The following is a 24,653-nucleotide window of genomic DNA, read 5'->3' as shown; positions in this document are numbered from 1 at the left end:
CATTTTGGGGAAGCCGCTTGCCCAGACAGGGCCGGCCCAGCCCAGCTCCCCTGAGCCCTCAGGCAGTGAAAATCCCAGGTTGTTTCTATCCTAGCCACCCTGCTCTCTGCCCCCGGCTCTGGGCACTGCCTGTTGCCGCAGCAACTGCAAGAAATAGGCTTTCTGTGGGCCAAGGGTGCGAGCAGTGCAGCCCCGTGGAGGAGACGGGGATCGGAGAAACTCTCCTCTTAGCGCGGCCCTTCTGCCTTCTGTCCTGTGGCAGGGAGTTGGGGAGGAGGAGTGGACCAGGTAGAGCAGGGGGGTGGCACTTCGGATCCTGACGGAGCTCCTGAAGAGGGCCTGGGAAGACCACCAGAGGGGTCTCAGAGGGGCAGGGGGGGGAGAGGAACACCTTCCCTGGAGGATCCCCAAGCCTTTTGTGGGGTCCGGGGTTACAGCTGGCCTCGGGCAAATAGTCAACATTTTGCCATTCACTCTAGCCTTCTCTCTGCCCCTCTGGATATTTTTACTGGGAATGGTGGATCCCGCACCGACCTCATCTTCACGGGCTGGTTTCCCCTTGCCGTGCTTTTGTCAGTATTTTCAGTTCTCCCCGAAAGTTGTGAAGCTGGCTTGTGGGGTTCTTCCTTCTTCCCGGGGGCCTTGGCCATCATGGAGTGACACTTCCATTCGCACCAGGTGGGTGAGACTCAGGCTCTGCCCTGCTCTTGCCCCTCAAAGCCCGTGATAGTCCTCTGCCTTGCGCGCCCCGCGGAGGAGGATCCCCACGTAGCCCTCCAGCTGGAGGACAGGGCTCTGGCCTTCCCGGTTTTATTTCTCTTTGGTGACACAAGAAGTTTCAAGCTAAATAGTGAATTAAAGGACTTGGGTTTTTGTTTTCTAGTATCTGTAGAGGATGAAAGTACATTTCCAGATGCACTAAAGAGAATAGATGGTCCTCCCCATACCTGTATTCCTACCCTATTTTATTTGGAGCCAGGAGGGTGAGGGGAGATGTGCCTGGAGCAGGGTGGTGTTTGGAGCCAGAATGAGGCTGCCTGTTGGCCCGATCCCAGGCCACCGCTCCCAGTTTGTAGACGGGAGGAGAAAAAGAAGGGAAAGGGAGGCGGTTTTATAGGAGAGGAATGTGCGGCCTGGTTCTGATGCAGCCCGTGTCCTAGACCCAGCACGGGGGTGTGGGGCAATTCCATTCAGCAAGCCGGAGGACGCTAGAAAAATCGTGTGGGGCTGCCTTTCCTGAGCAGAGGAAAACAGGCCCAAGTCAGCCAAAAACCCGCTTTGTCCAAATTCTGTGAGCCTCCTCGCAATGTGCATTTTCTGGTTTCCATGCCTGGCATTTCCAGATTCTTGGATGGTTTTACTCTGGCTGCAGAGCCCCATCCCTCCTCCCCCCACCCCTGCCCAGAGAGGGGAGGCCCCACCTACCTCTAGAATAAGCAGCCTGGCCCCTTCCTTTTGCTTCCTACAGTTCTCTTTCCAAACCTCTGCCCCAGAGTCCGGACACTGCCTTCTTCTCTGCCTTCTTGTGACCCTTCTTCTGTGGGACAAGAGGGGAGATGTTGGGGTTACAAAGTTGACCTCTTTCTGTTCGGGCCAAGGATGAATTATAAAATCCCAAGAATTGGGCAGAGTAATCAGGGCTCTATTTGTGGCTTTTTAAAATTTCCTGCTTCCTTTTACTGAAATATCTGGTTGGTCCTAGGAAGGTTTTATTAGTTATTTGCACTCACTGTGTATAGTTATCCAAATTAGCATGGCCATACATACGTAAATATATATATATTTATATGTATAGCATGTGTCCAGGGTCGTCTGAGAGAATAAATTTGGGTCTCAAAGCAAGTAGTTTGTGGACAAATAGGATTTTTGTAAACATAAGGAACAGTGGCCCTGTCTTTAAAGATATAACTTAACGCTTCTGGACATTTCACTGTTGGTAGGTATGGGTCGCTTTCAAAAACCTGTCTCAAGCTGAGAAAATTATTTTGTTTCCTTGAAGACTTCTGAATACTGAGTGCGGTTCTGTATGAATTTTCCTATTTTCCCTTAAATAATCCACAAGACTTCATTTCTTTGGTGGAGTTTTGGAAAACCACACATTTTACTTTCTTGTGATAGAAGCAGTCATTTTCCTTAGCTAGTTTTTCTTTTTTGCCCCTGACCCAGAGCCCTTGTCTTTTGTCCTTGTTCCTTGTTTTCTTTCTTTTTTTTTTTTTCCTCTTCTTTCTTTTCTTTTCTCTTTCCTTTCCTTAATTTTCTTTTCTTTTTCCTTTTCGGTCCTGTCTTCTCTCCCTCCATCTTTGCCTTTCTTTCTTTGCAGTTTTGGGCCCAACTTGGCTTTTTCTCTCCAGGTTTGGCTTTCTTCTCTTTCTCTTCCTCCCTCTCTCTCTCTCTCTCTCTCTCACTCGCTCTTTTCCTCTTTTTCTGTGGTCTGATCAGTTTTTTTTCTTTTGGAGGCACATTATTCCTAGTGATGGCTGAAACTGCCATGAGTATTTCTGAAATGTTTCAGTGAAAACTGTTGCTTTAAAAAAAATCATATTCTATATACTTGACAGTAAGAGAGGCCTTTCTCTCCCAAAGGCAGAAAAACTCCTTTCCACAAACCCCATGTTCCAGAAACCCCATGTTAATTTTAAAAGTCTTATATCTGGCTTCTTGATTTTTCTTTTAAGTGAAGAAAATACCTTTCCCCTCAAATTGTCTGCTTTTACTTTATTTTCCCCCCATGTATTTAGTTTTCTTTTTTGCTCCCTGCTCTCACCAGTATCACTGGCTCCCTCTCCCCTCTCCCTGGTTTTTTTCTCGCATTCTCTTCCCTCCTCCCCTCTCCTTCTCAGAGGCCTGCCTGTCCCCTTGCTTCCTCCATCCCCTGAACCCTTGCACTTGTGGGTGACTCAGCCCTTGGAGAAGCCTTGAATTGTCTGAAGGTTTTTTGTCTTGGCTCTTGTCCGTGTGCAGGGTGCAGAGCCTCTGAGCCCTCAACCCAGGCGGGAGGGGAGAAGGGAAGGAGGCTGGGTCTGGGACAGGTAATCTTCCAACAGAGCCTCCACTCTCTTAACAAAAGGGGGACAGTCCCCTTTTGTCTGGGGCTCCTGAGGGGCGTGTCCAGGGCCTAGAGCCACCACCAGTGGCATGGAGGAGGAGGCTGCAGCGGTAGGGGCACACCAAGTGTTTCTAATGGAACCTGAGTGAGTCCTCTCTGTGTGTGCCCACAGAAGAGAGAGAGAGACCTTCTCCCCTCCCTCCCAAGCCTTAGGAATACCCTGGCCTCAGGCCGCTCTTCCAGAAAACTCCCCCACACACCCCAGACAGTAGCCCCTGTGGGAACAGGGTGAGCGGAGAGTGCTCCCTGGGAATCCACTCTGCCCACCTTCAAGGTTACGACAACTGGCAGGAGAAGGACAATTGACGATTGTTCTCCTTCCGTGTTACTCTCCTGGGAAGGGCCTGTTGCTCCTCCTGTTCAGGGAGCATTTGAGGGGGCGCACTGTGCTCTGTGTAGATCCCTGAGGCTCTATTGAGAAACTCCACTGGCCCTCCTGGGTCGCTTCTCTGTCCAACCTCTCTGCCACTCCCCCGACCTTTGACCCTTCCCTCCATCCCAGAGCGAATCCCGGATCTTGTCCCGTTTCCTTAACTTCCGCATGGATCCTCCCATCCGCCATCTCCCCACCACTCACCCAGTTGTACCAGTTGTACCACGGGTCTCGGAATCAACCCATGCTGAGCGCATCTCTTCCAGCCGGCACCGTGGTCTGTGAGACGGAATATGCCAGAATCCTCCAGGAGGCCCATGTTGGCCATTTTCTGTTTGGTGTCTAATATTTAGTATAAATCAAAATGCCAGAAAAACACCCATGTGCTGAATATAAACTCACTTCTGGTTTTTACCATCTCATCTCCACTCTAGAAAGTAAGAGTGCTTCTCTCAAGGTGGAGAGGCCAGGTTTGGTATCTTATGTCACTCAGTTAACATCTTTGGCTAATTGGACTGAAGCTGGTTATTAACATGATGTTAATTATTGAACGCTACTCTAAGAGGCCTGTCCGCAATGACACCTGCCTTCTGCTGGCTCACCTCTGTTTCTCTTGGTGTCAGCTGTGAGCTCACTTCAGACCACTCAACTCAGGACCTGGAGCCCAGACCGGGGTCCCAGGTGCTGGCGGGCATCTCTCCCATTGTCAGGGCTGAGCACCAGCCCGGGGCTGCTTCACACTCCAGGTGTTCTTCCGGGAACCTTTCTGCCAGCATAAAGGCCACAGAGCACAGGGTTTCAGATGGGGAAGATAGGGGCAGGAGTGAGCAGTGACCTTTCTTGCCCTTCCCCATGCCAGCTGAGGGCTGAGCCTCGCCTGGGGAGAGGGCAGCTGTAGAGGCAGCGCTGAGCGTGGGACCAGCCTCTCCCGGTCTGTCCGAGGTCTCTGCCCTTCTTTTAATAACTGTCTCCTCCTTACAGCTTCTGCAAGGCCCGAAGCAGGCTGCTCAGTAGCCCCTGGCAGAGAGAACCCCATGGAGATGGCACTCACCCCAGGCCTCCCTCTCCCGGGCTCACCCTTCCACCTGGCTGGGAGGGAGGCCCCTTCCCCATGACTCGGTTTCCCCAAAGTTGTCCCGCTTTTCCTGCTAGAGCCCTTTCCTTTCCATTTTGCTGTTTCCTGCCTTCGCTCTCTCCCTTTCGTCTGGGTTTCTTTGCACGCTGGTGCACCCTGCTCCTCCGTAGGGATTTGGGCCCTTTCTTCGGAATTGAATTGGGGGGGTGGGTAGGTGAGTGTTGCTTCTCCTCCAACCAAGAAACACTAAACACGGATCGAGTGGAGAGGGTGAAGCTGGAGAAAGCCAAGAATGGAGTGTCTGGGGCTTGGGGGGAGGCCTCGCGCAAGACTCAGTCACTGTTCGGAAGTAGTGTCCGTCTTCCTGCCTTTGTCACTTCTCCCTGGGATTGGCTGTTGTGTTTGTGGCTGCATGTAGTGCTTGTCAGCGGAGTGCTGTGACAGGAGGCTATTTTAATAAACTGTTGCAGTTTCTCGAGCCGAGCTGCATTGCGTTGGCATCCCTCGTCACCGCTAATGGAGCGTGCGTGGCTGGGTGTGGGCTGAGGGAGGCGGTCGAGCTCGCTGGGGGCCTGGGGGTGGGTGGGTGGGGGCGTCTGGTCTGGGAGTGCCCCTGCCAGCGGCAGCCAGGCCCGGGGAGGAAGGGGTGGCCGCACCCTGGGCGCCAGGTCCCTGCCCTGGAAGTGCTGCTGGCATGGACACTTTCCGAGCTCTTTTTCTTCTCTTTCTATTCATAGCACCGCAGGCTCGCGTGTATGGCCAGGGAGGAAAACTTCCACTCGCCCCTGTGCGCTCCATAAATAAAAAAAGAAATAGAACCAGAAAGAGAGTGTGAGGGCCTGAGAGAAAGAGACTGAAACCAAAACACAGAGAAGGCGCAGCTGCTCTCCCCAAGGCCTTCTGGGGCGCCCGCCCGAGCCAGGCCTTTATTTATTTCTTTTTCTTGCTTAAAAAAAAAAAAAAAAAAAGAGGAAAAAAATCCGTGTCTTCCTCAATCCTAGTCTCCCCAGCCCTACACCCCCTCCCCAGATTTGCTGGCTGGCTGCTGCCAATGGACCCGAGTGGGAGCCTGGAATGAAAAATTCATAACTGCTGGACTTTGCTTGTTCATTAGACGTGAACTTGTCGATTGGGCAAATTGTTTTTGGTCTCCAACTGCCGGGGGCTCTCCCCACCCTCCCGGCTCGCCCGGTTCCCTCCTCCCCTTGGACACAGCCATTGGCTGCTCGAGGATGTCTCACTGCCAAATAGGTGGATCCTTCTCTCTCTCTCTCTCTCTCTCTCTTCCTCCCCCCCCCCTTTTTACTGGCTTTGGCACCGGCAAATGGATGGGGATTGAGCATGAAAGGGGAGAGAGAGGGAGTTTGAGAGAGAAAAGCCACACACACACACACTCTCTCTCTCTCTCTCTCTCTCACTCACACACTCACACTCACACACACACACACACCACCATCCCATCCACGTCCACCCTCGATCTCTCCCTCTCTCTCTTCTTTCCTCCCTCCCTCCCTTACTCCCTCTCTCTCTTTTGCACGCGTCTGCCAGCGACGGTCTGCAGCCGGTCCGAACTCGTCCTCTTCCCCGGGAATCTGCGAGCTCCCCCTTTGCCTGCGATCAGGCTCAGAGGCGGAGGGAGGCAGCGCGAAGTTTACACCCCTGTGCCGCTGCCAAAGCCGAAAGCCTTTTTCTTCAGCTGCTGCTTTCCCCCTCCTGGTTTTTGTTTTTGTTTTGTTTTGCACGGGGGTGGGGGGTGGGGTGGGGGGTGGGGTGGGGTGTGCTGTGTGTTGGGGTTGGTGATTGGGAGGTAGGTTTTGATTTTTAAATTTTGCATATTTTCCTTCTCTCTCTCTCTCTCTCTCTCTCCCTTTTTTAAACTGAAAGAGGATGCACAGGAGGCGAAATTGAACATTTTTTTGTTGGCTTTTGTTTACCTGGCGTGTGTGGCAACCGGCTCGCTCCCTCTCTCTGCTTGCTATCCCTGACCTTTCTTTCTTTTTGCTCCTTTTCAAAAAAATATTAATTTCCCCCTTCTGTGCAATGGAGCGTGGAGGGGGGAGGAGGGGGAAGGGTTTGAGAATCCACCCAAGCCCGGCCCCTATTCCCCAGAACACCAATAATAACCCCCTTTAAAACATTTACCTTCCTCCCCTGCTCCTCCCCCCCCCCCCCCCCCCCACCCGCCCCCAACTCACAACTCTGTTGAGTCCAGAAGCTCAGAATCGGGCGTTGGGCTTTGCCGGGTGCTTCAGATCAATGGTAATTATTTAATTTTTTCCAGTTTTATTTTTGTAAACAGAAATCAATTATTATTTAAACTTCAAACAAGCAAACAAGCAAAAAGAAAAAAAACAAAAACAAAAACAAAAAGCGGGAGCCCAGCCCTCTGTCACCTGACTGAGTGGGAAAGAGGGTGAAGGGGTCAGTGGGGAAGGGGCTGCAGGACGCCCCACGTAGCTTTTAACCCTAATGTGGCCGAGGCAACCACCTTATTTGTGCTAACAAGAAGTGTTTTGTTCCTTATTACTGTGATTAACATTAGTATCGGTGTCGGTAACAAAGCTGAAATCACATATTTAGGATTTAGATCTGATTAAAAAAAAATGCTGGGGTGGATGTTCCAATTGGAGCAGGAGAAAAGAGAATGCAAACAGCGCGGGGAGGGGAAAGCCAAATCCGGTTCCTCGCCCGGCTCCTGGATGTCATGTTTTCTCTTTTTGGGGGTGGCCAAAAGCCGACCGGTGTCGGGACACGAGGCGGCCCCCGCACGCCTCGCCTGCGCGTCCGCGGGAGTCGGGGCAGCCGGGATCCGGCGTCGGGGCGAGCTGACAGGAGTTTGCGGCAGCGACAAAACATGGAGATGTCATGGGCGCGACAGAGCCTGGCGGGGATACCAGCAGCGTGTGTGTGTGGACGGCAACGTTGTCTGTGCGCGCGTGTGTGTGAGTGAGTGAGGGGGAGAGAGAGAGAATAGGTGTGTGCTCAGGCGCGGGGTGCCTCTGTCTGGCTGCCGAGGCTGAGATGGGAGCGAGCGGCTGGCCAGGCTGGTGGTGGCTCCAGACCACACTTTTGTAGAACAATCACGACAGAAAATTGTCGTGGGAGGGGGGGGGCGGCGGAGGAGGAGGCGGCGATTTTTCTTGTGCCCCCCTTCTAACGCTTCTTCTCTCCTTTTCTCTTTCCCCCTCACCCCGTCTTCCCCTCCTCCCGTCCTCCCTCGCCCCGCATGCTCCCGGCTTGCCGCCTGCAGGATGAGTTCCACCCGTTCATCGAGGCGCTGCTGCCTCACGTCCGCGCCTTCTCCTACACCTGGTTCAACCTGCAGGCGCGGAAGCGCAAGTACTTCAAGAAGCACGAGAAGCGGATGTCGAAGGACGAGGAGCGGGCGGTGAAGGACGAGCTGCTGGGCGAGAAGCCCGAGATCAAGCAGAAGTGGGCATCCCGGCTGCTGGCCAAGCTGCGCAAAGACATCCGGCCCGAGTTCCGAGAGGACTTTGTGCTGACCATCACCGGCAAGAAGCCCCCCTGCTGCGTGCTCTCCAACCCCGACCAGAAGGGCAAGATCCGGCGGATTGACTGCCTGCGCCAGGCCGACAAGGTGTGGCGGCTGGACCTGGTCATGGTGATTTTGTTTAAGGGGATCCCCCTGGAAAGTACTGATGGGGAGCGGCTCTACAAGTCGCCCCAGTGCTCGAACCCCGGCCTCTGCGTCCAGCCACATCACATTGGAGTCACAATCAAAGAACTGGATCTTTATCTGGCTTACTTTGTCCACACTCCAGGTAGGTCACTCTCAACCCCACTCCCCGTTTTAGTGTACTTGCCGGCATTCGTTTTGTGTATGGTGCCTCTTCTTTCCAAAGGACCCATGCCCTGGGCCTAACTAGCGCGCCTGTCCTGCCTGGGGCTGAAGCCCGTGCGGCGGCCCCCTTTTCCTTCTTCTGTTTCCCTCCACCCTCCCCGTTCTTCCTCCTTCACTCCCTCGCCACCCTACCTACCGGATTGTCGTGCGTTTCCCGCTTTGGAGGATTCATCTTACCCAAAAGACGCTGCAGGTCTTAGGACCGGGGCCAGGCTGCCCCAGAATTATCCACGATGGTGGATAAAAAAAATCACTCGTTGCAGAGATTTAAAATGAGTCAGAAGAAGTATCGGGAGCCAGGTGCTGGCTTTCCTGCGGCTTCTTCCTAAGTCCTGGGGAAAAGCGGGATTTGGCACAAGCGGGGTGGGCAGCAGTTCGGTGGAGAGAGGGGCGTGTAAAACCCCCGGTTAGGAGCCAGAATGAATAGAAAAGAGGAGAGAAGGCAGAGGCGGGCAGATTCTGGGGCTCAGATGCCTAGGCGGGAGCTGGTATGGCTGGGATTTGGCTGCCGAAGAGTAGGAAAGTCCTTGGACTTCACAGAAAGTGAAAAGGAGGAGATTCCTTGCGCTCTCCCTTCCGCCGTCTGGCTCCAGTGGGGAGACCCCCAGGCCCCCACCCCTCTGCTGGGAAGCACAGAGGCTCTCCCGGGCACAGGCAGGGCAGGGAGGGGCGGCGTTGCAGCAGTGGTCTTGGAGAAACAAACAGTCCAAAAACTCTGCAAATTTTCCTTTTCCTTTTGTGTCCCGAGTAGTTCCAGTTCTCCTCTTTGCTTTTCCAGTTTTACCCAGCATTTTGGGTCGGGATGGTGCCGTTCTCTTCCTCTGTTCCTTTCACCGCCCCCCCCACCCTTTCCCTTTTTATAATTTCTTTCCGCTTTTGTTTTCTTACAAATTGAAACAGAGATGGCTGGTTAATTTTTAGCCTCCACTCAGCTACGCCCAATTTACTGCCGCCTTTGAAACCTAAACGGGCGGCACTCTGTGATTAAGCAAGGCAGAAGTGTGTTTACATTATGCCCAACCAACTTGTAATGAGAGGGCTACCAAACCTTTTTCTGTGTGTGTGTGTGTGTGTGTGTGTGTGTGTGTTTCCTTTCCACCATTCCGGTATTTTTTCCCCCTTGTTTCCCTTCTTTCTCTCTTTATGCAAATGTAACAGAATGTGGCTTAACTTCAACTCTGGTGAATGTTCTTTCCCCGCAAGTGTGTGAGTGTGTGTGTGTGTGTGTGTGTGTGTGTGTGTGTGTGTGTGTCTTCCTTCCTGTTCATTCATAAAAAAGAAAAGCAACTCACTTTTTGCTGTGGTCACTCACTTGCCGGTTTGGGAAGTTGGGAGGAGTGGCATGACTTAATCCAGACATGAAATTTTGGGGAGCTTTTAGCACTGAGTCAGGAAGGTAACCTGGACTAGAATGAGCGCTGAGGGTTTATATGCTGGACAACTCTGGGGAAGAAGAAGCGGTGCTGGAGGCCTCTGTCCCTGCTCGTTCACATTCTCTCTCATGAGAGGTGGCTTTGGTGGTTGTTTGGAAGCAGCGAACAAACCCCCTCACCTTTGACCTGGCCGGAAGCCATTGCCCCCTCCATGGATCTTTCTAGGCCTGCACCTGGCCCTGTGTGACTCTCATGATCCCTCATGAAGAACGAGCAACCGCCAGTCCTCTCCTCTCTTCACTCTTGAAACTAAAGAAAAATTTGAAAAGTTATCCTCTCATTCTCTGTCTACACAGCAAGTCAGAGTGGGGAGGGTGTTTGCCTGTTGGTGCTGTAGCTTCGGGAGAGCCTGCAGCCTTGAGTTTGTGTCTGCCAGGCAGCCCTTCTAGAGGGGATTCGGTACCTTCTGACTTCAGCACTGGGGCCTCTAAGATGGAAATCAGGATTCATCTTTCTCCGGCTTCCCCCTGCCCTGCTCTCTAGCTAGATCGCTGTAGCCGAGCTGTTTCCCTTTCCTCTTTTATTTTAGGCCAGATTCTTGACTGCTGCCAGCATGGGGCTGAGTTAGGATGAAGTGTGTGTGATGAAGGAGACGGTTTGTGGCCAGCCTGCTGGCTCCTGGACTAACCAGGCAGGTGTCGGGAGAAGGGAGGCATCCCCGCCCGCCCCCCAGCCATAATGAGATCATTTGCCCAGGAATATGAGAGAATTCATGCCCCATCGAATGCGGCCGAAGCCATTTCTGTCCCAGCTGAGGTCCAGTTCCTTGACAAAAGCTGAGTGGAGAACTGAGGACATTTTTAAATAATTCATCCCTACTCCGGCTCTCTGGACTCCAGATAATTTCAACGAAGGTAGGATTTCTTGCTGGAATTGCTTTAATTCAAACGTGCCTCACTGCAGGACCAGGGGTGAGTCATTGGAGCACGGGCCACACTGGGCCCGGGGTAGATAGTCTCGAGGATGTCTCGAGGATGTGAGGAGCAGGCACGGCTTTCCTCCCAGGCCACCCCAGTTTGCTAGAAGATGTCTTCTTCTGGCTAAATCCCCACACAGCATCGATGGGACAGCATAGCCCTCTCTATGCCCATGTACTCCGACGCCCTCAGCAGCCTGCCACTTGTTCCTCCCACTGGAACCTGGGAAGGCGGTCTGGGGTGGCAAGGGCTCACAGTTGCTGTGGATTCTAAAGGAAGTACCTTTCTTTCCTTAAAACTGGGCCCAAGGACCCGGTCTGGCCGTGGTGCCGGGTTTGATGGCAAGAGAGTATGACATGGTACTAAGCTAGGGAGCGCCGCTTCACCTGCAAGTGCCGTCGTCATCCATGGCCCTTGGTGCTCTTGTTTTGCCCACATGAAGCTTTAAGAGGAGCTGTGGTTGGAAAAGGAATCAAGGACATGGCTGTGTGATGTTGGGAGCTCCACTCCCAGTGTGCGGTGTCCCAAAGACCACCCAGAGTCTGTTCTGGCCTCCAGAGGGCTAGCCTTCCTGCTAGGAAGGAATCTCGTCATGTGTCTGTCCCATTTAGGAGGGGATGCTGAGGAAGAGCAGGGTCAGAGAGCACTGTCATGGGGAAGAGAGGTGTATCCCTGGTGATGTCCTGCCATCCAAAGAGGTGGCCCTAAGGTGGGCGGTCGCAGATAGGCCAGAAGTGTGGGTCCTGGAGGCCCCTGCTTGTGTGGGGAAGGATGGCTGGGCTGGTCTGGTAGTGGGCACAATTCTTTACAAATCCTCCACAGGGCCCTGAGGGTGGACCGGTATCTTCAGACCTGCCCTGATCTAGGCTTCCGCCTTAGGAAATAGAAAAATCTGGGGCACCTGGCTGGCTCTGTCGGTAGAGCATGTGCCTTTTGATCTCGGGTTGTGAGTTCGAGCCCCACGTTGGATGGAGAGATTGCTTAAAAATTAAAAAAAAAAAAAATCTGAAAGTGATAAAATGCTTTACTGAATGGAAATGGCAGCTTCTCGCTGTCAGATTCCTCCGACAGGCTGGTAGTGCAGGCCGGTGAAGTCCAGATATTCGGGTGGTGGCCCTTTCCTTTATCTCTGCCTTTTCACTGTGGAGAATTTCACATGTAGAAGGAACCCCCTTCACCAGGGCCAGTAGTTTGCCAACTTACGGCCAGTCTCGACTCATCCATACCCCCACTGCCCACCCACGCTGTGTTGTTTAGAAGAAAATCCAAGCATTGTAGCTTTTCTTTCTTTCCTTTTTTTTTTTTTAAGATTTTATTTATTTATTTGGCAGAGGGAGAGAAAGTGAGAGTGGGAATACAGGCAGGGGAAGCAGGAGAGAGAGAAGTGGGCTTCCCTCAGAGTGGGGAGCCTGATGTGGGGGTCGATCCCAGGATGCTGGGATCGTGACCTGAGCTGAAGCTTAACGACTGAGCCACCCAGGCGCCCCACATTGTAGCTTTTCAGCTGTAAATATATCTGGGCACATCTCTAAAGATGAGGAATTGTGAAGAGCATAATTGCGATTTCACTGTCACACCTAAAAAGAATCAACAGTTTCTTTAGTATGGTCAGGCTAGTCAGTGTTCATATTTCCCTAATCATCTCCTAATTCTGTTTGTTTGTCCGGGTCAGGATCGGGATCGGGATCCAGGGGCACGCAGGGGCGCCTGGCAGGCTCTGTCGACAGAGCACGCGACTCTTGATCTCGGGGTCGTGAGTCCAAGCCCCATGTTAGGCCTAGAGCTCTAAAAACAAACCAAAAATCAGGTGCAGACAGTGCAATGGGTCGATAGGTCTTTCAAGACTCCTAACCTCTAGGTGGTCCTCCTCTTCCATCTTGGTTTCTTTTCTGGTAGTTTTTGGGTCGTTGCTATTGAAGGGCTTGGGTCATTTGTCCTGCAGAGTTTCTCTGTCTGGACTCTGCAGCGGGTGCTCCCTTGGGCTCTTGGTGCAGTGCTCTGAAAGGAGTTTCTGCTTCCTTCCTCACCTCCGGGTCCTGGGACGGCTGGAGCGAACCTGTCACGGAAAGTGGATTAGCACCTAACGAATTGTCGAAGTGAACCTTTCTGAGTGCGTTGTCGCCCTTCTCAGGTGTAGGAGTCCCCTGGTTTTTGCTCTCTGCGTCAGAGCTCAGGGCTTTGCTGCGAGCACTGGTTTCCTGGGCCGAGGGAGGACTGCTCATGTGGGTCCTTCCCTGGTGGGAGAGGGCATCATTTGGCCGTGTTAGCCCTGCCAAGATGCAGCCGATGTCAGCAATGCCCCTAAGTCTTTGCTGGACGTTCGGCCCATCTGGAGGCCCTGGGGTCCATGCGTGGGAGGGGCCAGAGGAGCACCCGCCGCGCTCCCCGGGGGACTGACCCCTAGCGTGGCCCCTGTGCCACCTCACCCACGGCCTCCTTTTTCAAGGCCCAGAAATGCCACTGGTCTGCGTCGTTGAGGCAGCACCATCTGGTGCCAGGGCTAGCGGAGACTGCAGGGCCCAGGGAACCGGATTCCTAAGATTAGCAAAATTTGCGGATCATCTTTTAACCCAACGTAAGGTCCCCTTTAGAACACCCTGGAGGAGACGTTGGTGTCGTGCAAAGGTCAAGTTCGGTTGTAAAATTCTTCTGTTCGTCCAACCCAGAGGCTGGTGAAAGGGATGAAAGCAGCTAACACGTGCAGAGACGGGCACAGGGCACAGAGCAGGCCGTGGCTCACGGCGGCCGCTGTCACTGCTGTTAGGACTTCGTGAGCCCAAGGCTGCCTCCCTGTCACCTTCACCTGCCAGTCTTATTCCTGGTAAGGGACGATGCAAGGTGAGAGCCAAGTTTTCCGTAACATGGCAGGCTCTTAGATGCCGAAGCCCGCTCTCAGGGTTCCTTTCCACCCTTCTCCCCAGGAAGCTGTCCTTTCTCCAGGCCAAACGTTGCCAGTCCCTCCCACCGCCCGCACTGGACGCAGCTCCTCGAGCCCTTGTCATTTTGGTTACCACTTCCTGGAGGCCCTCTTAAACTGGAGCATTTGGTACAGAACACACAAACTCTGGGCACGATCAGATCCCATGGTAGCCACAGGATTTGCCCAGCCTTCCAGCTCGGTGACCTGTGGGGCCCAGTGCAAAATGAAAGTGTGGGGCTCCTAGTTCAAAACGCTTAGGGACTGCAGTGTGACAACAGTGATAGCATTAAAACCAAGCATGGGGCATGTGTGACTGTCCAGGTTGCACACCTTTGAAGCTGACCCAAGCCCCCTGTGCTCTGTTAATGTGACTGGGAACGATGATGCCTTGCTCGGTGGGGTGAAAGAGTGATAGGGGGCCAGACTAGCCTCAAGAGGGGATGTGACCCCAAAGAGGAGACCAGAAATAACCAGACCCAGTCCTTTGGCTTGGTCTCATTCTAGGACTCCCTTGACTATCTGCTCCTGTCCCCTTTGTCCACAGCCCGTCTGCCCCACTGGTCAGGGGTCCGCACTGGCCATGATGCACAGAGCTCTTGGTGGAGTGCTCACTCTGCTGGCTCAGTTGGAAGCTGTAGCTCAAGGGAAAAGAAAGACTCACCCTTATCTGAGCTTGAACCGGCAGAGCTTGGGCTGTGAATAAGCCAGAGGGGACCCGGATGCCTGAGCATGGTGACCAAATGTACTCTACCACCCAGAGGAAACGGGGCCGCACTGCAGCAGGAGGGCTGGGCTTCAGATGCCCAGAAGGACTTACTTCCTGAGGATTCAGTTTACTTTTTGGCACTGCCACAGGGTGGTCGAATTTCCTTTATCCATGAAATCCGCACTTGGTGAACCTACTGTGAGCGAGGCCCTTCTAAGAACCAGAGTCTCCTGCTTACCGCCGGCGGGTTTTGCGTGAGGGCCTCAGGATGACTTCTAGAAGGCGCTGTCCCGGAGGCGTGAATGTGCAGTGATCCATGCTGGAGGGGAGGGAAGACCCGCTAAGGCTTCACCAGGGGCCGTGAAGAGGGAGGCAGGGCTCATCTCTGCCACTTTCTAGTGTTGCAGAGACCTGGGGCGCCGGGGAAGGGTGGGCCAGAGGGGCAGAGGGCAGTGCCAAGGTCCCCCTCTGTTCTAGTGTCCTGCAGAGCATCCCCTTTTCTGCCCAAGGAAGAGAGTGTGGCTCCCTCCCCACCCCTTTCTCTCTTTGCCCCATCGGTCCCACCCCCCACCCCTGTCTCAGGAGCTGCCACGCTTCAGTTATTTTATCCTTCAGTGTCCGATTCAGAAGTCCTTTCAAAGGCCCCAGCCGTGTCAGCGCGGTGCTCGCACAAAAGGCCTCTTTGATTTCTTGTTTGTTTTCATTTGCCAGTGGAGGGGGAGGGGGCTGGAGAGAAAGAGCTTCTGGGTTTTAAAATTTTTATTTGGGTTGCTTCATTCTCAGAGGGGTCCGTTCCCTGGAACTCCTTCCTGAGTTGGGGGCTTGGAGGCGATGGGCAGTCTCCTGGGGAGAGGGCTGACGAGGGAAGTGGGGGCTGCCCCCACGAAGCGAGAGGGGGAGGTGTGGGGGTTTAGGATATGGTCACTGATTCACCTTCAGACATTCAGTGCTGGGCCCCAGGGTGGGAAGGGTCAGGTTAGAGCCCGCTGCTTGGGTAGGGAAAGGTCTGACAGTCCTGTATTGGCCCCGTACGTCCCGTATGTCCCTAGCAGAGGCCTTGGCACAGCTGTAGGATTTGGGTAGTCCTGAACCTTGACTTTGCCGTTTTCCCTTTAGGGTCCCAGATTATGCCGTTTCTCCCTCGGATGGGAAGGGAATGGGGATCCTTCTAGCATGCACATTCCTTGGAGATTCTAAGTGTCTTCAAATACGGGCTGGGTCTCCCTGCTCTCCGTCAGGGACTGAAATGGAGGGGTGACAGGTCTACCCAGCAGCCTGGCGTCCTGTAGCCTACTGGCCTGAGACCAGCCCCAGTCCTCCCAGGCTGGCTCTCTCATTCGCCCCCCCACCCCGCTCCAGACCCCACCCCATACCTCTTGTCTCTCCACGATGGCTGGTTTGTGAGACGCTGCAGCCATGGTGCCCCTCCCAGAGGACACGGCCCCTGGCTCCTGGAGGACTTTGAGGACAGGGAGCTGAGGCTGAAAGGAGACAGAGGGCTGCCCTCGCCAGTGGTTTGGGACTAGAGACACCAGGACCGGTGCCTGTCGGGGTGCCTCCTTGCAGCTCATGTGGGTGCGTCGCAGCGTGCGGTAAGGAGAGGGGCAGCCCGTCGGTTGCTGTGTCTGTGTGGAGGCCTCAGTGCCACGGCTCGGGAAGGGAACGCTGGAGCGTGAGGCTTGGGCAGGTGGTCACGGGCGTCAGCAACGGGGAAGCGTGCCCACTGGGTGAGGGGGCTCCGCGGGGCCTGGTTGGCAGACGGGAGGAGGAGGCTGGGGGGCTGAGAGATAGATAAATATAGCTGACGGCATTTCTGATGATAGGTTTTTCTTGGCACCAAGGGCACCGTGGAAAACAGCACGACACACGCCGGCCCCACAGGCCGCTGTCGCCATTTTAAGCATGTTTGAGCCGAGGGGTTGCTGGCATTAGAAGAGGGTCCCAGCAGGCGGAGGGGCTGCTCTGCGCTATGGCAGGGAGGTTTGGCTGGACGGGCCTCACCTCCTGGGTGCCTGTGTTTTTTACGCTGTCAGATGGATATCTACTAACTGATTTTCTGGCCCTTTGGGGATTAAAAAAATATTCTGGGGTTGCTCTTTGTGGGCTTGTCTCCCAAGTGACTTGTCCCCCCCACCAGCCACTGTGGCCTGTCTGTTGGTGTGTGTGTGTGTATGTGTGTGTGTGTAGGGGGGTGTTCTGGCTCTTGTCTTCACTTTTGATGTCTTAATGTTGGCCTGGCGTGCTGCTGCCCCAGGTCAGGACCATTGTTTGCTGTTATCTGGGGGACATCCAGTAACTTAAGGGGCAAACATTCGTTCAGGCTCCCAACAACTTCTTGTTCCCTGTCCAGTGGAGGAAGGGGCACACCCCTGCTCTCCCTTCCCTGCTTTCATTCCGTTTTTCCCCTCAAAGGCCCAGTTGTGACTGCGGCACCATGCTGAGTCCTGTGTTAACTGCCCAGGTTCTCACACCGACTCTAGTTTTACATCTGTGCCGTGGCTGAATGTGTTTGTGCTCAGGTGACACACAGCAGTCCCCGTGTGCAGGGGGGATCGGTGAATCAGATCCGGGGGACCTGGGAGTCTTCCTGGAAGATGACCTGTCTGAACCACACCTTGAAAGACAGTGAGGAATTAGCTCATTTTTGTCAGCTGGCTGAGCCTTTTCAGCCGCCAGAAGCTGAGTCCCTTCTCACAATGGTTGAGTGATATAGGCAGGGCAGGAATTATTATCCCTGGGCCCGCACGGAGACGGGAACCCAAGTACAGAAGTGTCACGGCACTCAGATCACACGAGGAGTTGCCGGCAGAAGGACCCCAGGATCCAGGTCACTGAGCACTTCCACCTGTGGACCTTACTGCTCCTTGAACTTCATGGGGATTGCTGGCCTTGGCGGAGTCTCACAGGAGAAAGCTGTGTGGGTCCCCATGGTCTCCCTTGCTCTCTAGGAGCTGAGACCGTGGGGCTGGAGTCTAGCCTGTGGCTCGGCTCAAGGGCTCCCCCAGCTGCTGAGCACGTGGGGTGGAGACAGTGATCGGGCACCTGGCCTGTCCTTGACACTGGCCTCCCCACCAGCTGGCCCCCTGCCTCCGACCTGGGAGGCAGCATGATATGGGTCGGGTTGGGTCCACTGGATGTCTTCACCCTGCAGTGGCCAGCTCTCTTCTTGGCACCCCTCCCTGGAGTGCGGGGCAGGGGAGGGAGTGGGCGGAAAGTCCAGGCCTAGGGCCAGGCAGCTCGGCTGGATCTTGGGATCCCTGATCCTTGCTCTGTCACGCCCTTTTCCTGGGAGTCTGCTTGGAATCAATGTTTGAAATAAAAATGAATGTAATTATCCTAATTAACCAGATGATTGCTGGACGTTTGCAGTAATCTTCTCTACATTGTCTTTGATGCTCCCTCACGTAAACTCTCCCCTTACCTCTTCCTTAAAGTTTGAAAACTTTAGGTCTGTGTACATAAACAGTCTCCCAGCATGTGGAGGGGTGGGGTTGTAGGGAGAGGCTAGCGCACGCTAGAGATGTTCCTGTTTCTGTGGCTAGTGAGACGGGGACATACCCTCTCAGCCACCGACAACAGCTCCCGTAGAGCCGAGTCTCCCAACCACGGCATTGCTGGCTTTCCGGCCAGACCATTCTGTCGTGGAGACGGTCCTGTGCCCTGTGGGGCGGTTAACAACATCTCTGGCCTCCACCTGCTGGATGTCAGTTTCAGCACCCCACCCCAGGTGTGACAACCAAAATAGCTCCAGACATTTCCATGGGGAGAGAATTGCCCCAGCAGAGAGCCTCTGGCATGGAAGAAATAGAGGGATTCAGAACTTTGCCCGCATTTACTTCTTGCCTCTCCTCTCAGTCTCGTGACAACAGAACCTCTGAGCCCCCTCTGTTCTGCATGTGGTGTGCCATTTTCCCTTCCTGGGCAGCAGAAGCCTGGGCTCAAGCAGCCTGGGGGCTCCTCTCGCTTGTAAGAATCAGGAGCCCATCTAGGAGTGTCCTACGGAATGTTCCTCCTAGTATCTTGCGTCGTGATCTGTGTCCTGGGGGTGCTGATCTGGGGACTAGAGCAGGGGGTCTGCTATCCGGAAGACCCAGGCCTTTATGACAAGCTGGTGACCCTGTCAGGGCCATCCCAGACCCCGAGGAGCAGCAGTCATTCGTTTCTGCAACGTGGGACGCAGAGACCAGAAGTGTCACCTGAGCCTCCGCGCTACTCTTTTTAAATGATGTGTTCAATTTTTTTTTTTATTGCGGTAGTAAAACACACTCTTTCTAAAAAAAAATTCAAACAATAGAGAAATGAAAGAGACAGACAAGCTCCCCAAACAACCCTCCTGCGCCAGAGGGAAACTCACTTCCCTGATCTGTGTAGGCTCTTCTAATTTTTTTTTTTATCAATTCGTAGATCAAATAACTTAAATATGGAGATAACTATTTTAAGAGCCAGTGGTATGTTTGGGCTAATTGAATCGGGTCCACGGAGTGCCACTGCGGTCTTGACTTTTCCTACTCTGCCCATTCCACCCGTGTCTCCCGTCACCCTAGGTGTGGAGCCAACGTCCCTGACCTCTTTTCCCCCTGAGGTGACAGTTTCTGCTTGTCCTTTCTGGGAGCTGGGTGACCAGCAGAATGTGTGTTAGTGTCTGAGCAGCCAAGATCCTGTTGGGGAGGGGGGTGCATTTCTATCAGCTGTGTAACCCGGATGGTGGAAGTCAGGGCCTGAGCCCCAGCCCGTGCTGAGACCCCCGCCAAAGGCTCAGCCACCATGGGAGTGGAGGTGTGGCAGGGGCACTGACGGCACGAGGGTCTGTTGAGAAGTGGCCTGCTTGGCTGTGCCCTGCTTGGCCCCAGCCTCTCCTCTCTGGAGCCAGCTTCCCAGCCCTTTCCTGGAGGGCCAGAGTGAACCTCTGCGTGGGGTAGACGCTTCGTCAACTAGCCTGGCATCCCAGAGGCTTTTCTAGACCCTACAGGCTCCTTCCAGGGTTGCAGGTGGCTACTGCTTTTTTCCTTTCTTAAAATGGGGGTGGGGGCGCCTGGGTGACTCAGTCAGTTAAGCATCTGCCTTCCACTCTGGTCATGATCCTGGAGTCCAGGGACTGAGTCCTGGGTTAGGCTCCCTGCTCGGAGGGGAGTCTGCTTCTCCCTCTGCTCTCCCCACCCCTGCCGGCTTGTGCTCTCTCTTTCTCTCTCTCACTCTTTCGCTCTCTCACGCTCCCTCTCAAATAAATAAATAAATAAATAAATAAATAAATAAAATCTTTTTTAAAAAACGGGGGGGTGAAGTGTGCCTCAGCCTTCCAGGATTTATCACATCATGATTCTTTGTGTCGGGCTTAAAACTGTGGCAGCGAGAAGAGTGTTCCCTCCAGGCCAGGGGCACGGATAAGACTGGGAGAAGGAAATCTGGAGAGAGCTTTGCGGCTGGGTCAGCTGGTCTAGGGGAAGCTGCAGATGACAGCCGGGAGTAGGGTGACACCTGGTGACTCTTCTGGAGTGGGCGGAGTAAATGCAAGAGATCAGGAGATCCCTGGAGGCGGCCTGCAGGAGGCTGACTGAGTGCAGCCTTTGAGGAGTGTGTCCTTATTACGCCTGCAGATTATATCCCCATTAGCGCATAATTATTATATAATGGGTGTTATTGCATAATGGCAGTTATATAACACGTGGCCCAGAATACGGGGTGTGTGCGTGTGTGTGTGTGTGTAATAAGTGTATATTCTCTGACTATAAATAGCTACCAGCCCTGCACTGAATCTGTGGTCACACCAGAGCCACCTTATAAATACCCGGCGCTGGGCTATAAATTTCTGAGTGGTGACGTAGGCAGGCAGGGTACCTACTTAGGAGGTGGTGGGAGGGACCTGCAGCCCCACCCGGCCACATGACATCACTGTTTCCATAGTAATAAGAACGCTCCCTGGGGGACCAAGCAAAGAGAGGCCTTTAAAGGGAGGAGGCAAATGGTTAGAAAGCTGTGGGGGGGGTGGTTACTGTGCCTGGGGCTGAGCAGGGTGGGGTCCATGGGGTGAGGACAGGCCATCTACCCTTAGGTGTTCAACCAGTGCCGGGGCAAGAAACTCCATTTTCTTTCATCTCTTCTTTAGAGGGTCTCAGGGTCCCTCCTCGTGTGTAGCAGGTTGTGAGAGACTCAGCTGCCTGTTAGGGAGAACGGGGGAGCCCATGGTCTCTCTCCATTCTTCCCTGTCCCAGGTGACCTCTTCATGGCTCTGGGGCCACCAGCTTAAGGGGAGCTGAACATGGGCAAACCAGAACCCTGCTCCCCAGTCATGTCCTCCCCAGGGCGGGACAGCTTCCCCTACTAGAGGGTTTAGGCCAATTCTGGCCTTAGTAATATAAGAAATATGTGAGCAATTTGGAGCACGTCTCAGAGAGACTTTTGGAAGTCATGGCACTGGGAGTTGGCGCCTGGGAAGACACAGGAGACGAGGATAATATTTTGGCCCCAGAAGAAGCTATGGGGTGGGATGTCCTCTATTTTGGTGTATGAGACGTAGTTTCCTGTTGGGTGGTGAAGAGGTGTTCTTCACATTCCTGAGGATGAAATCCGTTTGTTGGCAGGTGGCAGGATGGAGGTTAGTTGGGAGGAAGGAAGGGTGGGTGACCAAGTTGTCACAATACGACCAGTAGTTTTCTGGTTTCAGCTCTAAAAGTCCACTGTCTCAGGAAATCCCTCTGTCCTTTGCATTCCAGGATGGTTGGTCACCCTAGAACTAAGTGGTTTTCAACCAGGGGTGACTTTGACCTCCGGGGAACATTTGGCAATGTCTATAGACACTTGGTTCGCATACCCGGGAGAGGATGCTGTTGGCATCTAGTGAGTGGAGGCCCATGCCCAGGATAGTCCCTCAACAAGGAATCGTCTGGCTCAAACATCACTAGGTGGTGAGGCCAAGAAGCCCTGCCTGGGGGCATGGGGGGTGAGGGAGAGGGTAAGCAGAGCTTCTGTGCCTCTCCTCAAGAGAGCCCTTGCCTCTGGCATCGGAGAGGGCACCCCCCCACCCCCGGCCTCCGCTCTGCATTTCTTGCAGCTCTATTTCCTGTGCTTTGCTTGGTTATGTGTAGGGCTCTAGGGCCGGGAGACTTTTTCTAGGGAATCATGAGGCTTCTGAGAGGGTCTTTCCCCCTCAAAGCTCAGAGGCTTGTGCGGCCGAGGCAGTGTCGAGTGTAAGGCCTTGCTAGGCAGCCTGGTGCTGGTGCGGATCTTTTGCCTGTTATTACAAAATAATAATAATGGAGAAATCATTAAACAGCAATTCCTTATTGCCTATCAAGGAGTTTCCAAGAGGCAAAGCTTGCCCCTTCCCTCACCTTCCAGGCAAGCACTTCCTGTGCAGACCTGAGCAGGCGGCTGTGGCTGCCGGCCCGACGGGTCCCCCAAGTGTACCGGGTCCAGAGCCAGGACTTGTTTCCTCAGAAGCAGGAACACTCCCAGGCCCAGCAACTAGGGCAGGACTCTGCCACTCAGAAGAGACTTTACCGGTGGAACAGGATGAGGGAGCTGCAGCCTCTGCCGACACACGGAGGTCACAGAAATTGGGTTTCCCCGATGTCACTTGTAGCAGATTACATTTTGCATGCGCGCGGGAAAGTAATCCGCGGAGCACAGCACCTTCTTCTCACCTGTGTTTAGTGCCTGTTGAGTCGACCACGTGGCTGTAGTCTACTCGGTGCCCTCTGGCCTGACCCCACGCATAGTGTGGCCACTCGGGTCATTGTTTCTGCTGGGGGGGGGGGGGGTGCCCACAGACGACGGCCAGTATGGTGGCTTGTTGGTCTGCTCTGCACCGGGTAGTTGGCCAGAACCGGAGGATCAGCTGGGTGCAGCCTGCCCCTTGTAGGGTGTGGAGCTCAACTTTTGAGTTGGACTCGGGATGGAGAGAGCTAGCGAGTGTGGACTGGGGAGGCAGGGCCCAGAAGTCTGCAAGGAAGGCCCTGCCTGCAGTGCCAAGGGGAACTCTGTGGGGAGCAGCGCTGGCTCCGAACACAAAGGCCGCTGCTCTGCGGACTAGGAACCCTCAGGGTACTGCCAGCCCGAGAGTATGGCCAAATGAGAGGCCCCTGCCCTGAGGATGGGCCAGATTTCTCTCACTTATTTATGGTATTGTGGTTTATAAAGTGGGCCCGGCACACAGATCTCTGGGCACCGTTTCAAATACAAGCATTTCTTTTAAATTAAACAACACACACACACACACACACGCGCGCGCGCGCGCACGCGCACACCCACACATGCACACGCACGATCTGTTTAAGCCATGCTGCTGCCCAGCACTGTTCGGCCACGTGGGTCGGTAACTGAGGAAGATGGTCCCGAAGCCACCATTTAATATTAGATTTTTTAACTCAGAGATTCATTAATATAATTACTCAGATGCCAGCCTGGCTTGGCAAGGTCTCTTGAATTGTGTTCCTTTCCAACAAAGAGCTCTGGCTGCAGGGATGCCCCTGGTGTGCCAGAGCCCCACTCGCTGGTTTGTGGACTGTGGGCAGAGGCATGTGTTGGCCTCCTTGGCACACCCTCTCTGGGAGAGGCTGCATGATCCCAAGGTGGCGAGTCCTGCCTTTCTGTGTCTCATTAGGAGACAGGCTCCTCTGGAGAGTCTGCGGCAGAAGTGAACAGTCAGCCGGGCGAGGCCCCGTTTGAACCCAAGTTCGACCCTGGGGCTCGGCTGGTGGCTAGGTAGTTTCGTTTCCCTGTGACACTTGCACTTAATTGTATAGGTTTTTCTGCTTCTGGAATCTTGGAACTAGGACTGTGTTTTATCTGCCCTCACATCTGTCTCTTGCCCAGCGTATAGTCTTGTACAACCCCAAAACCCATTTTGAATATCGAATTACCTTCAGCTGGGAAGCATCCTGCGCCCATCCCTGAAATGACACAAAGGCGCGGAATGGCGTAAAAGTCAGAAAAAGGGCTGATGAAGGAAGGGAGTGAAGGCAGGGGAGAGCGGCCCTTGTGCCGAGTAGGCATCAGGAGGGGAGAATTCTGACAGATGAGGAGTGGCAGAAGCTTCTGGTGGGCTGGAAGGAATGTGGCAGGCAAGTGAGAAGCTGTGGGTTAATGGGGTGAAAGAGACTTCGTTTCTCAAAAAGAAAATGTGTTTTTCTGCTTTATGGCTGTTGAGGTGTCAGGAACATAGGGAAAGAGCTGCCCTCCTCCTGACCCCCTCCTTCTGCTGGCCCTTTGTTACAGGGGCCACCACCGGGTGGGCCACTGGCCCTGGTTCACCCTGCCCCCACTCCCAGGCCTTTGCTCTTGTCTCTCTGGCCAGCCCTGCGAGACGGAAGGGGTGCGCGGTCCCCGGAGCCCACGTCCTCTCCAGATTCAGCCAGCGGGGCTGCCGAGCTCACCCGTGACGGGACCTCCTCCCCCGTGGGGATCCTCCCCACCTACTAACCTAGTAGGTGCCCCGCAGCACCCTCGGGCCAGCTGCAGCCCTGAGCCTTTTGCAGGAGCATCAGACAGCGGGACGGTTTGCCTCTGGCTCCGAGGCACCCCCCCCCACCCTGCGCCCTCTTCTTTCCTCCGAAGCCCCCACCTCCAGTCCTCTTGTGTGGGTGCGGACCCATGGCTGGCTGTCCAGACCTCTCTTTCCTGGAGACCCTTCAGGCCCTGGCCTCCCCCGTCCAAGATGGCTGCTGTCCCCCAGCTGGTACATGTGCACCCAGCTCTGGTGGCTGCGTGTGGTTCTTAGTAAATTATTAAAGGAATGTGAACAGTGTGTTTCTCACACACTGGCACACACACAGTCACTTTTCTGAGCCAATCCCGAAGTCTGTTCTGGCCGCTGCTGCCCCCTTTGCTTATCTCAGACCTCAGAGTCGGTCTCATTAGTTTTTGAGGTGACTCCCAGCTCTCCCTTTCCACCTTAAGCTCCTCTAGCCAGCCTCCTCCTCCCTGGCCATGAACCTGCTTTCTCCTGCCCCATGTGCCCGCCTGTTACTTTCTTGGAGGCCAGTTTCCTTTCCAAAGTCCCGCGTCCAGTAGGAGAGCGGCCCCAGTGCCCAGTCGCAGGAACGTGGCCTGCTGCAGTATGACCATGCTTTGGGGCTGTCACCCTCCTGCTTACTCTGTGTCATTTGGCGTAGAGTCCACTTGAGCGGGAAAGTTCCACGTGAATCCCGATGGACCCACGGGGCAGTGGTTTCCCGCGGCCTCATGTTGTTCTTCCACAATGAGGCGATAGTTGCAGGTGTGCCATTGCTCATCTGTCCTCTGTTTTAAAAACAGGTATTTTTCT

At 54.2% G+C, this 24,653-nt stretch overlaps 1 protein-coding gene across 4 annotated transcripts in view; it reads left to right on the top strand.

Moving 5' to 3' along the window:
• The window catches only part of LOC111162388 (nuclear factor I X), a 94,132-nt gene that overhangs the window by 20,347 nt on the left and 49,132 nt on the right, over positions 1 to 24,653 (top strand). For 3 of the 4 annotated variants that reach the window (XM_022526779.1, XM_022526778.1, XM_022526777.1), the window contains exon 2: positions 7,805 to 8,336. In XM_022526779.1, the coding sequence (XP_022382487.1) occupies positions 7,805 to 8,336 (532 nt within the window). Of the gene's footprint in view, positions 1 to 7,408; positions 7,460 to 7,804; positions 8,337 to 24,653 lie in introns of those variants that run through there. The other variant, XM_022526776.1, reaches the window with a different exon arrangement.

This window comes from Enhydra lutris, unplaced genomic scaffold, assembly GCF_002288905.1.
Source record: "Enhydra lutris kenyoni isolate GAN:26980312 unplaced genomic scaffold, ASM228890v2 scaffoldscaffold92, whole genome shotgun sequence".
NCBI classification, from domain to species: Eukaryota; Metazoa; Chordata; class Mammalia; order Carnivora; family Mustelidae; genus Enhydra; species Enhydra lutris.
This window is presented reverse-complemented; position numbering and strand designations above follow the sequence as displayed.